General features: G+C 40.8%; 2 protein-coding genes across 4 annotated transcripts; one reads left to right on the top strand and one right to left on the bottom strand.

Moving 5' to 3' along the window:
* Positions 1-539: 539 nt before the first annotated feature.
* On the bottom strand, positions 540-14,953 carry LOC311269881 (uncharacterized protein). The gene is made up of 2 exons (XM_084374380.1): positions 13,733-14,953; positions 540-1,538 (listed from the first exon to the last, which is right to left on the bottom strand). The coding sequence occupies exons 1-2, from the start codon at positions 14,317-14,319 to the stop codon at positions 665-667; spliced, it is 1,461 nt and encodes a 486-aa protein (XP_084230506.1). The 5' UTR covers positions 14,320-14,953; the 3' UTR covers positions 540-664.
* LOC311269882 (G2/M phase-specific E3 ubiquitin-protein ligase-like) lies at positions 3,845-10,843 on the top strand. 3 transcript variants are annotated; one of them, XM_084374381.1, is made up of 9 exons: positions 3,845-4,909; positions 6,308-6,520; positions 6,836-6,971; positions 7,069-7,614; positions 7,837-8,147; positions 8,987-9,162; positions 9,513-9,685; positions 9,868-10,095; positions 10,447-10,843. In XM_084374381.1, exons 4-8 carry the CDS (start codon positions 7,247-7,249, stop codon positions 10,049-10,051), a joined length of 1,212 nt encoding a protein of 403 aa, XP_084230507.1. In that variant the 5' UTR covers positions 3,845-4,909; positions 6,308-6,520; positions 6,836-6,971; positions 7,069-7,246; the 3' UTR covers positions 10,052-10,095; positions 10,447-10,843. The 3 variants fall into 3 exon arrangements, 2 of the variants coding, with proteins under 2 accessions (XP_084230507.1, XP_084230508.1); XR_014624166.1 differs by lacking the exon at positions 9,513-9,685; XM_084374382.1 differs by lacking the exons at positions 3,845-4,909; positions 6,308-6,520 and having other exon boundaries at positions 6,666-6,971.
* Positions 14,954-16,276: the final 1,323 nt, after the last annotated feature.

The following is a 16,276-nucleotide window of genomic DNA, read 5'->3' as shown; positions in this document are numbered from 1 at the left end:
AACAAAAGCAGAGCACTACTTGAATTGATATGACAAGCATTTTAATAAAGGTAGCATTCAAAAGCCTGAACTGTATGCAAACGGATTTCATACAACTATAAACACTGATAAGATTAAGGAAAAAAGGGGTTGTGATAGTGGACAGATGAATGCAGACTACTGCTCAAATTTAAAGTATTTTTAAAAGGGATTTTGATTACAAACAAAAACTGGCTTAATGCACCTTCCAACTCTTTATATTCACCAAGCTTTCAGTCAGACAACCTTCATCAGGTCATTGCACATAACATACATGTTATGTGCAATGACCTGATGAAGGTTGTCTAAATATATACAATAAATCTATAATCTAAAATCTATAAAAATACAGTGCGACTGCCTTTGGTGTGCACGCCAAGCTTTCAGTCAGACAACCTTCATCAGGGCATTGCACATAACATATGTTATGTCAGTCAGACTACCTGATGAAGGTTGTCTGACTGAAAGCTTGGTGTACACACCAAAGGCAGTCGCACTGTATATTTATCAATTAGACTGTATTTACAGAGCACTTTTCATACAAATATGCAACTACACACCCACACACACACTTTCTGTCATTTATATACACTTATACACACGTGTTCAAAAAGTCCTTCCTCAAAAAATGGGGGCTTTGTTGTGGTTACTCAGATCTCAGGCTTCTTTGCCCAAGTGGGCCATTTTCATAATTTGTGAGGAGACAGGCCACAGTGTAGAGTTGGTCGATGCTCCCAAAAAGCCGAAGGGGAATTTCAGAGTCAAAGAATTTATCCTCCTTGACCTGGCGAATGAGGCACTCCACATGCACCCTGAGAGGTGTTATGGCCTGGGTCTCCCTAACTTCACCTGCAGACATTTGAGACCTGCCAGAGAGGAATGCTGACCTGTAGATCTTGCAGGGTACAATGTCATCAATAAGAAAACCTCTGTCTACCATGACAGCCATCCCAGGTTTTAGGAGGGTGAGGAGACCAGATTCTCGTGTGATCTGCTTGTCGCTGATGGACCCGGCGTACAGTTCTGAGATAAATGTCATTGCCCCATGTGGTGCAATTCCAATGAGCCCTTTCAGAGTGCAGTGGGATTTGTAGGATGAAAACACCTCACTCTGGAAGAGATGGGAAGACGGGCACTGGCATCTCAGCTCAGTGCAGTCAAGGATGACCGTAGTGTCAGTGTAGTCCTTGAAGTCTGCAGGCAGAGATTCCCGAATCTGCTCCTCAGGCATCCAGATCCTTATCGAGCCGAGTACTGCATACAGGAAGTTGCTCCATGATGTTATGATTCGGCTGACTGTGGACTGATGGACACTGTACTGGTCAGCAAGGTCCCGCTGCTTGGATCCAAGGGCCAGGTAGTTTAAGAACAGTAACAACTCATCAATGGGCTGCAGGGAATGAGTTGCGGCATTTGAATCAGTGAGAGTTCCTCTCTGTGCTTGTCGAACACTGACCATAGATGGCAGAGAGGGCTCAATCAAGGCCCAAAACCGCATGAGCTGGTCAAATGATGCAAACCTTAAAAAAATAGAAAACATATAACAATAATAACTGTTCATAATTAACTACACAACAGAATAAACAGATCACTTTAATTAAATGTATCTGCCTATTTTTTTTTTTATTATTATTATTTCTGAGAATACAAATAGCTATTGTAATCATATCCCCTCCATATGACATATTGCACTTTACATACACGATACTACCAACTACCAACCATCGCATCGTTCTCCAAACATCTTAAAGCGTGGCTATTTGAAAACCAGATTTGTGAACACGGTCATGCTTAAATTTGTATACTTCTTTGTCCGTTTGTTGTATGCTTGTTGTATTTTAATATGTTGTTTGTTGTATGCTTGATGCACTTTAATATGGGCATTCTGCAATAGAATCTTGCACTTATTAGCACTTTCTTACGGGTATTTCTGCAATACAATTCAGCACTTTATACAAGCATTTCTTGCAATACTATGAGGGGCTGTCAGGGACATTATTCAGAATTACCTCTCACAAACACGTGTGAAATGCTCTTACATACACTACTGAAACACTCTCACATAAACAACTGAAAAATTATTCGCTCGCACACACTACTGAAATGCTCTCATACATGCAAGTGAAACACTCTTATATATACTACTGAAACACTCTCACACATACAAGTGAGTGAAATGCTCTCATACACACTACCGAAATGCTCTCATACATACAAGTGAAACGCTCTTATATACACTAGTGAAACGCTCTCACACACACTACTGAAACGCTCTCACACACACTACTGAAACGCTCTCACACACACTACTGAAATGCTCTCACACATACAAGTGAAACGCTCTTATATACACTAGTGAAACGCTCTCACACACACTACTAAAACGCTCTCACACATACAAGTGAAATGCTCTCACACACACTACTGAAATGCTCTCACACACACTACTGAAATGCTCTCACACACACTACTGAAACGCTCTCACACACACAAGTGAAATGCTCTCACACATACAAGTGAAACGCTCTCACACACACTACTGAAATGCTCTCACACACTACTGAAACGCTCTCACACACACAAGTGAAATGCTCTCACACACACTACTGAAATGCTCTCACACACACTACTGAAATGCTCTCACACACACTACTGAAACGCTCTCACACACACAAGTGAAATGCTCTCACACATACAAGTGAAACGCTCTCACACACACTACTGAAACGCTCTCACACACACAAGTGAAATGCTCTCACACATACAAGTGAAACGCTCTCACACACACTACTGAAATGCTCTCATATGAACAACTGAAATGCTGTCGGAAAAGCAGTCTGGAAAGCAGACGAGATCAGGTGGCAGCAGCAGGGGGCAGAGACAAAAAGCTGTGGTCAAGTCAGACAGTTTCCAGCAGCCTTCAGTCTTTTTCTTCATATTCTTGTTTAATTGCGGGTAGCAGTTTGCGTTCGAAGTGTATTATCGCCGCCAGCTATGTTGGAGTGTGGACCAGCTTTATAGGAAGTTGCAGAAACACTCACATCCCATAAGATCTAATTCAGATTTATTAAAATGTCCTCAGACTCATACATCAATGTGTACACAGTCTCTCTAGCTGTTTAAATAAAGGCATTTAAGTGTTCTACATGTGATTTGTGATTTCTATTCATGGTTAAACATCACAGAGGAGAAAAGCTATATCATATCATTGATCTGTCAGATACTCAGACTGTCAGGGCTTCACGTCTGTACACATGTTTTTAACAATCACATCACTTATCAGAAGTTTTGGTGTTGATAAAAACTTCAATTTTAAAATTAGTGCAATGTTAATATATATTAGACAGCAACTATTTTAGGCAGTTTATAATCTGTAAAACTGATTTATTTAGTCACTGATCACTAACTGCCACAACATGTATTCTGTTAATACAATGAACCTTCAAAATCAGACAAAAAAAATTAAAATAACTCCACTTCAACAAAATAGAGAAGTTTCTATAAAACTTCATATAGTAGAGTCAACATCTAAACCAATCAGCTGTTAGATCAGGTGAGAGCCAGGTTTTTCCCATCATGCCCTGGGTCTTGCAGTCGGTGGAGACAGTAATAATTTCTAACTAGACTGTAGATAGTGTTACAATTTATGTTGTTATTATATGACAACTGTAAGTGCAATAAAACCTTAATGAGTAAAATGCCAATATGTCATTAATCAAACCACTTGTTCAACAAGCACAACTGAGTTTGCTATGAATTTTAAAATTCTGCAGGTTGTTGTAAACAGCCTCTCCTCTCTCTACCTGCTGCAACAGGCAGTGACAGTCAGAGGAGGACACATTAATGTCAGAAATATTATTTATTTTACTGACATACAACTTTTAAAAAAATATGTAAAATAAGGCAGTTTTTTTCATGTCCCCTTCAGGAATCACTCTCTGAAATTTTACTGTTTATTGTCTCCCGCAACAATGAAATATAGCTGATTTATGCCTGTGAAAAAAATTAACCTTGTATAAAAACAAGAAAAGATGTATTATACCAGGTTTTAGCAAACTTTCTATTTTCCACCCATAGTCCCTGGGCAGGTAGACCAACAAAATTAATAAGAAAATCAGACAGTAAAAGAGAACAGAAATATTAAGGTTATAGACAAAAATATATACAAGCACAATCATCCCTCCACCACAAAAACCAAGTCTGAAATTTCCTTGCCCTTTGTGTAGTCCCAAATTAAATCTGAAGCACCTCCACAGCTGAAAATAAAATTCATGGTTTGTAGAAACACTGAAAAAAGTTTCCTTAAGCAAGCTTTATGTGCTCTATTATCTCACACAAATGAGAGGATTTCAGTATATTATGTAAACATATTTCACTATAATGTGTAAGAGGATTTCACTTGGTTATGTGAGAGCATTTCAGTATGGTGTGTGAGAGGTTTTCAGTTAAAACGGAAGGCATTTCAGTCAAAACGGAAGGTGTTTCAGTCAAAACCGGAAGGTGTTTCAGTAAAACCGGAAGGGCTTAGGTTCAACAAAAATGCGCAATTCACAGCGCGATTCACGAGTTGATCGTCAGCCACGTTGTTCGCAACACTAATGTCTGCCCAACAGCCTGCAAGTAGCCTAACCGAGGCAGCAGCGTTACTTCACACTGTACTGGCGTCAGCGGAGACCATCAGGACCTTGTCAAATGCCACAACAGTCGGACAGCAACCGACCGTTGCAACTCCAAGCCGCGACACGCTGGACAGTCACATAGCGTCGCTTTCCCCCTCCGGACAGCACAGCAGCATGACACTGCCAACTGCAGCTCCAGTCCGGAGAGAGTGTGCTCCGCGTTATCAAGCGCAACGCTTCAGCTCTTGGACATCAGGCACGAGGAGGAAAAGGTAATTATAAATACATTTATTTTTAAATTATTGTTTAATCCAACGTGACGTGACGTGACGTGACGTGACGTGACGTGGCATTGAGCTAAATAGTTAGCTGTTTGTGCCTCCACTATAAACATGCGGGGGATTGAGCCCTCACTACCACCCTATTACATGGTTTCCGCGGGTCCTAAGAGTCTCAGATCTACTGCAAACTTGGCGTATGTCTTGCAGGGGGCCCAGATAGCTACACTGTCGATATAGGTGCATGATGTAGGTGCCAGCTAGTATTGTTTGGTGTTTTAGCGCCGTTGCTATGGTGGTTTGATAGTCGCTCTACAGTGCAATTACAGCTTACAGTAGATGTGGGTCAGTTTGGAGAAGCAGCAGGAAGCTAAGTTATAAATGTAACGTAGCTGCTGTGTAAGAGGGCAGCTGCAGCTAAACATGTTTTATCCACTGAAATGTAACTAAAGCTCACCTAAAAGAATATCAATTCACATGTCTACTGTACTGTATATCTCTCTCAAAAGCCTAACTTCCATTTACTAAATGTTTCTTCATCACTTCCATTATGTTGTCATTTCTGCACTGCTGTTGCGCCAAGTATAATCTAATGTTGTTGTTTGGCCATATTGGTTGTTTACTTGAACAGTGCCATGTCTTAAACTAATGTTACTGACTGTTGTTACTGTTGTCTGTTGTTACAGACTGTTACAGTCTGTAAATCCTGTTATTTTCTGCCCCACACTGAAGCAATAATACAGTACATTTAGCAGTGATGATCTTCACTGCATATTACTGCTGTGATTAAATAAATCCTTCATCAGCATTTAAAGTTTTAAGTCAAGTACTTTAGTAAATAAAAGATACTGATTATACATAAAAATACTTTTTATGTATGCCCCTTTTTGTCTTTGCTTATTTCTCATGTATGTCTGAGCATAAAGGAATGACTGTTTATTATATATCCCCTTTTTACATTAATTTATATCACTCAGAAACACCAGTCCTATTTCAAGGTGGCTGTTGAACTCTGACCTTTCGATTGACACCTCAGTTGACAATTTATGACCTTCCATGCCCTGTCCACAGCCTACAATAGCTAATGAGTCTGTGTTAAAGGGAAGGGCAGATATATGGTTTTTCATGGTAGATTTATGGCTCAGAGAGAAATCACTTAAATAAGAGCGTTCAGGGCTTGAAGTGATTAAAAATGGGTTAAAATGAATATATTTGACCTAAATATGAATATTAATGGGTTAAATATAACTGATATTGATAACCACTACTCATTATTGATATAATATTGATAGGGGCTGGTGGTTAGTATTTTGTATTGTATTTCCTAAAGCAGTATGCCTTATATTGTAATGGCTGTTTTCATGTGGTCTGATTGTTACATTCTTATTTCAGAGTCAGGAAACAGCAGCATGATCATTTCAACAAGGACGTAATACTACTCCCTAATCAATCATGGGGAGTAGTGTGCAAACAAGGTCCAAAATCATGGTTACACAAACATGGACACATCCTCAGTGCCTTTGAATTCCAGAAGGACTGGGACCACCAGACTGTTTTAGAACGCATCAGGGATGGCTTTGGTGAGCACATTCCAGATGATGTCAGGTAAATGCCTCTTTTTTCCTATTACATTGTAACATATATTAATAATATATATGAATAGAACACTTAAAACACTTTTTAAAAATGGTAAACACAGGTTTACGAAGTGCAATCATGATTATTACAAACATTTGTTCAGCATTTGTTTTAAAATCTACTTGATTCAGTCACACAGGTAATTGGAGCAAGAAGCCGAAGTGGTGCCCCTACACACACACAGTAACAACGACAATGACTAAAAACGAGTGTACAACACACTGTTGTGCTACAGAGCCTAAAGCTTTTGTTGTTGTTGTAATATCCCCATCTTCTTTCTAGCCTCCAGTTTCTCATGGCTTGTGGCAATAAGCTGGTGTCCCCTAAGCTCCAGGGTGGTCAGGAGCTGAATGGGATGCTAATTCACAAGGTCTTTAAAACCAAAGCCCTGTATGTGAGACCATCAAGGACCCTTTTAGTACGTTTGCGATTTTGTTTTTTACCACTTAATAAAATTGTGCTAAATATAATATTTTTTCCAAAAATAAATATATATTTTTCTTTCTCTGTTTAAGATTGACTCCGAAGAAGAAAATGACTGCTATCCTATTACTACCAGATCAACATTAAGCATGCGTGCAACTGAGGGCAGCGACGATGATTGTGTTGAAGTTGATGGTCCTCAGATTCGCACAGACATGAGCAGTAATGGCACCACCAGAGCTGCTACCAGGTTTGGAGTAATGAGGAGTAATGAGTATCCCAGTACTAGCAGTCATGATGGAGATGGCAAACCTGGCACTAGTACTGGTCATGAAGACAGCTATGACTCCAATCACACCGTCAGCAGTAGTGGTCATGATGGAGGCTGCCATGCAAGAGGTGATGGGAACCCTGGCACCAGTGGTGATGATGGAGGCTGCCCTCGCAAAAAGTGATGGGAACCCTGGCACCAGTGGTGATGATGGAAGCTGCCTCGCAAAAGGTGATGGGAACCCTGGCACAACTGATCATGATGGTGACTACGCTTCATATTTGACACTCGTGGCTACTCTTCCGCCTGACTCTTCAGATGATGAGGAATTAAACCAAGCCATAATTGCCAGTATGGAGAGTCAAATGTGAGTAGCACACACATAGTATGTGAGGTTGAGGGATCAGGATAACTCTTGAGAATGATGTGATCTCATAATTGATATGAATCATTTATCCCTTACATTATCACATCCACGTTTTGGATTGAATGGTTGCTTACAACCAACAATTTCACAAAATACAAGTTGTTGTAAATTATGTCACATCAATGTGTGTCTGATCATTCATTTTTGATTTTGTGTTTATAGTGCAGAAAAGGTCCCGGTCCAAGAGATACTGCTGGAATTGTCAAGCAAAATTAGCACAAAACGGCCATGCAAGTTTAATATAAATCGCTCTGCTGTGTGGGAGGGAGCCATACGGGGCTTCCGAAGGGTATCCTACGACCCCAACTTGATGATCTGTGTAAAGTTCTCCGATGACATTGGGAGAAATGAAGAAGGAGTTGATTTAGGAGGACCAAGAAGGGAATTCTTAAGGCTGCTGATGGAGACTATTGCCAGGTCACCCATGTTTGAGGGAAAAGAAAACAGCAAGAACTTGGCTCTTGACAGTACTGGTAATGCCTAGCTTTTCTAAAAATTCTTAATGTGAGCCATTTTAATTGATAGTGATTTTGACTTGCAACTTGTAGCTTTTGACCTGATTTACAGTTTATTTAATATTATACTGGAAATCCCATGGTTTCATGTAGTAGCGTGTCTTAATGTATTTCCTCAAATAGTGATGGGGGCCTTTACTTTCCTCTTACTTACCAGGCTTTTATAAAGTGGGCTTGTTTTAGAGGCATAATTGGTCATATTTTAGTATTAAGCGTTGTTTTAATCTGCCCGTTTGCCCTGTTACAGTTACTGCAATATGTGGTAAATTCAAACTCAGCACTTTCTGTATCTGTTTTCAATTAAAACCCCTCTACAATTTCATCAGATTGAAACCCTTCTCTCAATACATCTTTTATTGTGAAACATTTTCAGGAATGTGTTGTGGAAAACTTTGACTTGCAGCGTTCCCATATGGCACTTTAAATTTGGCTACTGTCATCTTGAGGCACATGTATGGTACTATACAATCCAGTTTCACTAAGAAATGCATCCACAGTGACTGAATTTGGATAGTCACACTGAAAAGGAAAAGTCAGTATTTTTCACCCTGGACCTAGCAAAATTATATTGCTGAATTCATTAGATTAAGTTATTGGAAATGTACGTCATCCTTGGCATGCATATTATATGGCAGCTCACTTCTCCACTCATGTTTTAGACCTAGCTTTTATTTGTTTGTGTCAACCATGGCCCCGGTCATTATTCGAGACCAGGCCTTTAATTGACAGACAGTTTTTGTTTGGCGAAATGTGGTATTTATCAATATTATATTTCCTTTTATGCCATTGTTTTGCAGCTCTAAGAGAGGACTGGTACTACATTGCTGGCAAAGCCATTGCAGTGAGCTTGGTACATGGCGGTCCACCACCAAACTTCCTCTCGCCAACAGTATTTTGTCTTCTGGTCAATGGTTCAGCAAATCCAAAACTGGAAGACATAGCTGACACAGAACTCTTGGAAAAAGTCAAAAAGGTCAGTTGATAGCTTTTAAATGTTATACTGCATTAGATATATTTTACATTAAAAGGTTCTCTTGTTGTTTTCCATTTTGAAAAGGAGTATGAGCCCACCTTTTCCATATGTTGTAGTTTGAATGCCACCACTATTCAACGGACAAGTGTTGACAGCAAAGCATATTTTCCTTGTTATTTATCACATTGTAGCAATGTGTGGGAAAAAAACCTGCACTGCCATGAACTGTTAGGGGGCCTCTAGGCGTTCTGTAGTATGCAGACCACTAGTGTCTGGGTTCTTACTAATAAGTTAAAAGACTAATAAGAAACTTTCATAACAAGCCATCTTGCTGCTTCTTGTGATGCTAGGTATCTGAAAGTACAACCCTTGAGGACCTTGAGAAGTCAAATGCACCTTTGCTTGACTACTTGGCCAATGCAGGATGTCTGAGGCCTATGCGGTCGATAAGAGACAGGGATCTGCTGGTACAAGACATTGTCATGTTTCAGGTCATCCACAGGGTTCAAGGTCCATTTCAAAGGTATTCAGTGTTAGTTGTTGTACAGTCAGATCAATCTCGAAAGGAGTAATAATTTTAACCATTGACCAACAAGGTGTAAGACTAGCCTCACAAATCTATTATGTTTGTATAAAACCAAGGGACAATTCGACAGTGTACAAGTGAATTATGGATTGTACAATTATTCCATGTTGTTTGTACAGATTCTGTGAAGGACTGAAAACTCTTGGGGTTCTGGACCAAATAAGACGACATCCAGACAGCTTTCGACCCCTGTTCTGCTATGAGCCGAACATACTGACTGCTGACCAGGTGGATGATCTTTTCAGCATTCGTCTCTCTCCAGAAGGGAGCAACAAGAGAGCCGCTGAGGAGATATACTTATAGATATACAGATACTTTCTGGAGGGACTATCTCCAAGATGCAGAAGGTAATTAATGGTTTAATGGTCAAATAAACTGATGCATCTGTTTTTTTAGTATCATTCTTTTTATTTTATTTTTTGCAAAACATTCCCGTACAACAAACATTACAGATTAAATGTATTCTCTTGGTAGTTGTAACATTATCACAAAGCAACCTGTGAATGTTGAAAGATGAAAGACCTGTTATAAATTCATTGCTGTAAGAGGCATTCAGATTGTAGACGCTTTGGTTTTGAGAAGTGAAATACTCTTACTGGACAATTTATTCAGTATCAGCTGATGTTAATTGCTTTAGAGATGCTTCGCATACACATTAATTGGACCAACTACCACTGATAATATTTCTGTATTTACAGAAGAAGAAGGGCCATCCAAACTAGAGAAGATATTGGCCTTCACAACTGGAGCATCTGTGGTACCACCTATCGGCTTTTCCCCAACTCCTTCTGTCCAATTCATTCACAAAGGAGACGATGGCTTCTCTACATCAATGTTCCCTCTTGCCAACACATGTGTTAACTGCATCAAGTTGCCACTACATGTGTCTTACCAATTGTTCAAGGAAAAGTTTGACTTTGCATTAGGAAACACATATGGGTTTGGCAGGGCATGAGCATGTCGTGCTCTGAAAACTTGAAACTCCCTCTACCTGTTTAAGTCTCTGTTTGTCTCTCTTGTCCTGTCTTTGAATGTTCGTTCCTTTGAGCAAATGTTTATCATGTTCATTTATTTTTCATAAAATGTTTTACAATGTTTTAACAAAACTTTACTATTTCACAGAATACACTGCACAAGTGAAGAAAACAATTTAACAAACCTTAACATAACTCCCATGTTATTCACTGAAGAAAGTGCAGAAGTGAAGAAAAAACATCTATTCCATGGTTCCCATCATTTTCAAGTGGGTTCACTTGTTGAATAATGTTCATTGTGGTCTCATTAATGGTTACATCTATGTCTGGGATTACAACACTATTATTGGTTTGAAGTTCAGGTAATGGCCCTTCTTCATCAATGCCATAATAGTTATCCGCATCAAAAATGCTGTTTATAGCTGGATGGATTCCTGCATTATTAATGACACCTGAATGCCACAGCTGAAGAGGTGTCTGCCCCCCTTGTGTGGAGAGGCCATGGTTGTTCCATTGATCGACGAATTCTGTTACTGCTCTTTCAATTCTTGGTAAATAAACATAATGCAGACAAAATAAATGTAGTTCATTCAGTGAATCCAGTACACCCTGTTCCTCCATGAAGTTAAAGATGTTTATAAAGTGTCTAGATACAACTCTATTGAGCTCTGCCCATAGTCTCTCAATCCTTTGGTTGTGTACTGATACACCTGTAATAACACTGTTCAATCCTCTTCTTTCCAACATAAAACGGGCAACATTTATATTTTCCATACCATGATCACATCTGACCCTTAAGGGCAAGCCAAAGTTCTGTACTCCTCCTAGAAATAGTGACAAGACGGTTGAGGCTCTGTTGTTGAACAAGCACCGTAAGTATATAATAGTCCGGCTGAAGCCATCCACACAGCCATGAAAGACCATCCGCCACCTCACCAGCTTGTGGTTGCCGTCAAAATGCCTGTTGGGAAGAAAATATATACTTAAAACTATTTATATATGTGTAAACAATATATGTGTGATGCACAACACACACACACACGTATATATGTACTTGTTTTCCTTATACATAACATTTACTTACCATAATTGGTTAGGGGCCTGAACACTATAGACTCTTCGATGTATAGCAAGACGACGTCTAAATGATCGCCCAATAGGATCCACTTGATGCAGGCTCTGTCTGACCCGCCAGCACTGAATCCTCAAGCCACGTGATCTCAGACTTCCAAGAATGTATGCTTCACCTGCATTTGGAGTGTTCTGTAGTATATTGGTTACAACTCTGTCCAGGTCTTGATTTGACAATACAGAATACCTTAATGGCTCAACTCCCAGTCTTTGTCTGTGTCTGTATAATGTTCTTCGACTAATTCCAAAGCATGATGCAATTCTCTGCCATGACATTCCGATGGACACACAGTGAGAAATCTGTTCAGTGGCTATGCTGTATCTGGGCCGTCCTGGATGGCCAGTCAAGGTTGTTGGAGGTGTCAAATTTGTGGTCACTTCAGTGGATCTCTGTCTGGCCTCATGTTCATGCAGCAAGTTGCGAAAGCATCTATACAATGATCCTAGAAGGTTACTGACATCCCTATCATCACACACAGCAAGAAATGCAGATAGAGTTTGAGTATGCTCATTAAGCTCTCTGTAAAGCCTCTCCTGATGGAAATTGTCAGACTCCTCTCTTTGCAGCCTCTCGATGCATTGCAGAGCACCAGTAAAAAAAATGACAACATCCTCCACATTGCCTCTCACTTCAAAAAATAAAGCTTGGACTTGAAAAACGAAGAATATCAGATGAACATACATTGTGGTTGAAGCAAGGGTTGAAGTACTTCAAACTCAGCAAAAGCACATGCACTTCCCTGTGTGGAGTCTTCCTGTTTCCGTCAGATGACAGGAAGGCCTTCCTGTTTAACTGTAATTTTCATATTCACTACTGAATTGTTATAGTTTACAATTCTATATCAGAGCATTTCAGCTGTGTATATGAGCACATTTTACTAGTATGTGGTAAAGCTTTTTAGTAGTTTATGCAAAATGTGTGTGTAAGAGAGCATTTCACTTGTATATGTGAGAGTGTTTCAGTTGTTTGTGTGAGAGCATTTCAGTTGTTTATATGAGAGCATTTCACTTCTATGTATGAGAGTGTTTCACTAGTGTATATAAGAGCATTTCAGTAGTGTGTGTGAGAGCGTTTTACTTGTATGTATGAGAGCATTTCAGTAGTGTGTGAGAGAGCATTTCACCTGTATGTATGAGAGAATTTCAGTAGTGTGTATGAGAGCGTTTTACTTGTATGTATGAGAGAATTTCAGTAGTGTGTATGAGAGCGTTTCACTAGTGTATATAAGAGCGTTTCAGTAGTGTGTGTGAGAGCATTTCAGTAGTGTGTGTGAGAGCATTTCAGTAGTGTGTATGAGAGCGTTTCACTAGTGTATATAAGAGCATTTCAGTAGTGTGTGTGAGAGCATTTCAGTAGTGTGTATGAGAGCATTTCACTTGTATGTATGAGAGCATTTCAGTAGTGTGTATGAGAGCATTTCACTTGTATGTATGAGAGCATTTCACTTGTATGTATGAGAGCATTTCAGTAGTGTGTGTGAGTGAATAATTTTTCAGTTGTTTATGTAAGAGCATTTCACATGTGTATGTGAGAGGTAATTCTGAATAATGTCCCTGACGGCCCCTCATACAATACTGCCCAGCACTTTATTATGGGCATCCCTGCAATACAAATCAGCAATTTACTGTATAATCCTGCACTTTATTTCGGCCGGGAATTTTGCAATAAAATACAACTGTACATAACTTAGCACTTTATACAGGCATTTTGGGCCAGCAATCCAGCACTTTATTATGGGCACTCCTGCAATACAAATTAGCACTTAGCACTGTATAATCCATGTTCACGATAGAATTTTAACATTGAGCTACGGTAATTAATCATGTGTCAACCCAAACATATAGTCTGTATTGTTATGCATTATCCCCTCTTACTTACCTAGTAAAGAATCTAATGTCTTTGTCCGAGGCAGCAAAACGGTGGATGCCGAACCGCTGCCTCAGCGTAAGGCTCTCAACCTGTCCTCGTAGTTGGCGAATTTCCTCCAGGAGAGAAGCATTTCCCTCCTGCACCAAATCGACAACCGCTGGGTCTGGAGCCGACACGTAGTCGTGGTCCATTGAGACGTCTTCTGCTACATGGTCCGGTGCGATAGCCTCTCTGTAATCCTCTGGCGGTGGTCTCTGCCTTCTCTCCCAACCCCCCGGCCGTAGAAGTGGAAGGGAGAAATTGTTCCACTCAAATAACTCCGGGACAGCTCCCTTTTTCAACAGACGTCGTGCGGTTTCTGATGCTGGCTCACGGATGTCTTCCGATTTAAAATGCTGGCTACACACCCGGGTGTGAGCCGTGATTGTAAATTTGTCCCTGCGGATCGCAACTATCCACTTTCGCCTTATCTCCTCATCGGCAGGAAAAGTGAAAAAACTATGTACATTATTGTACTTGCTAGATGCCTGGCACAATGGCACACAACAGTGCTCAACTGTCGTACCAGACGATCGCTGATATTTAAACTTTTTCATCGTCGAGTCGACTAGCTTAGCGGCTACCTACCAAAACAAACAAAGCTGGCTGACCTTAAAGCGGAAGTACGTCACCACAACAGTTGGCATATGCCTCACTGAAAAGGCACCCACGTGGGGGGCTGGAAAATGACCAATCATAGGAGGGCCGGGGGTCAGCCTTGGTCTCCGCCCCCAAAGTGTCAAAAGTCTTGCTTGGAGTGAGCAGAGCTCCACCGCGAGCAAGCACAGGGGAGAGAGAGAGCGAGAATGGGTTGTTGTGCGTGTCGCTGTTGTTTTTTACTCGCTCCTGCCTCTGCTTCACTCTGTTGCTGAATATGTGCGTGAAGATCAAACAAGTGCGCGCGGCAGCTGAAATCTGCGCGTGTGACACGAAATAATTCACGCGCAGAGAGATCTGCGTGCGTGCAGATGTGTTATAGCTCGCGCGACTTTTGACTCAAATATAACGCCATAATTATGTGCCCGCCACCGATTCCCTCAGTCCCGCCGACAGCGGCTGCCACCATCACGGCCACCGGCATTACGTGCCCGCCACCGATCCTCTCAGTCCCGCCGACAGCGGCTGCCACCATCACGGCCACCGGCATTAAATTAAATTAATGGGAAATAAATAACCTTTCTGATGGAGACTGTGACGAACGAGGCTGAGCACTATCAGTGTCGGAGTCAGTTTCTGGCTCTGATGGCTCAAACAGGTAGGGCTGGGTCCTTCAGACGATGCTGCTAGCACTAGCTTCCATTGTTGCTAGGCTACGTCCTTGTGCAGTACACGGAGGGCTCCCCTCCCGCGCGTGGGCGTGGTTCCAGCGCCTCTAACTGACACGCCCCCAGCGTTTCACAGCAGAGAGAAGTGCTCGTTTTTCCATGATTTTGAGACCTAATTTTATATACTTAGCAATTTTTTTAGTCTTTCAAATTTGGCTCAGTGGTCAATAATACATGTTACTGTGGTGTGACAAACTCATAACACAATTTTTTTTCCTGCTTTACACGCACTTTAAGGGATTTCCTGTCAAAACCAATGGTTTCAAGGAGCTTTAAAAGTAACGAGTGATCTACTGTGTCAAATGCCTTAGATAGGTAAACAAAAAGAGCAGCACAGACCAGTTTATTATCTAAAGCATGGACAATATCGTTGACAACTTTAGTTGTTGCTGTCAAAGTGTGCTGTCATCAGTCTGTAGCCAGACTGATGAAGACTTAAAACATTAAAGTAGATAAAAACATTTTCAATTGACTATTAACAAGCCGCTCTAATATTTTAGCCAAACAACGCAGTTTAGAGATTGGGCGATAATTATTTATGTCGTCCACAGGGCCACCTTTGTGCAATGGAGAAACGAAAGCAGTTTTCCACACAGTTGGAATACTTACAGTTATTAAAGAAAATTAAATTAAAAATATGTGTCAAAGCCTTTACGCCACCTTTGTTTTTACTTTTTCACACAGACGTCAACTCGCCTCTGTTGCTGTTGCTACCTCCGCTGGCGGATCAGAGGTGCAACGAAACTGTTCCTGTCCACCTCTGTTTCTTTCACACAGACGGCGAGGCAGAATATCGGCGCAATATTCCCATCTTGAAAAGGCAGTGTGAATGGGGCTTGTGAAAGCTGTTCACACTGAACCAAGCAAACTGGAGGTGAAATGGCAAACTGGAGGCGGCTTCCGCAGTTGACTGGCGATGACTATGTGACTCGATTTTGAGCAAAAAACTCACATGTCTTTGTCACCTTCCACTATTGTGTAGTTGTCCCAACCAAGACCTCAGTGAACCTTCCCCAGGAAAACAGCATTCCTCTCAAGAGCGAGAGCCAGACACAGTCTGCTATATACTGATGGTAACTATGTGATGTTATTCAGAGCAAAAAACGTATCTTTGTCACTTTCCACAATGCATGGTGGGTCAGGATCTCAGTTACAACACTTTATTACAGCATCCATATTATTATAAACA

This window comes from Pagrus pagrus (genome assembly GCF_965226575.1).
Source record: "Pagrus pagrus genome assembly, chromosome: 14".
NCBI classification, from domain to species: domain Eukaryota; kingdom Metazoa; phylum Chordata; class Actinopteri; order Spariformes; family Sparidae; genus Pagrus; species Pagrus pagrus.
The sequence above is the reverse complement of the archived record's forward strand: the minus strand, read 5'-3'. Positions and strand labels throughout refer to the sequence as shown.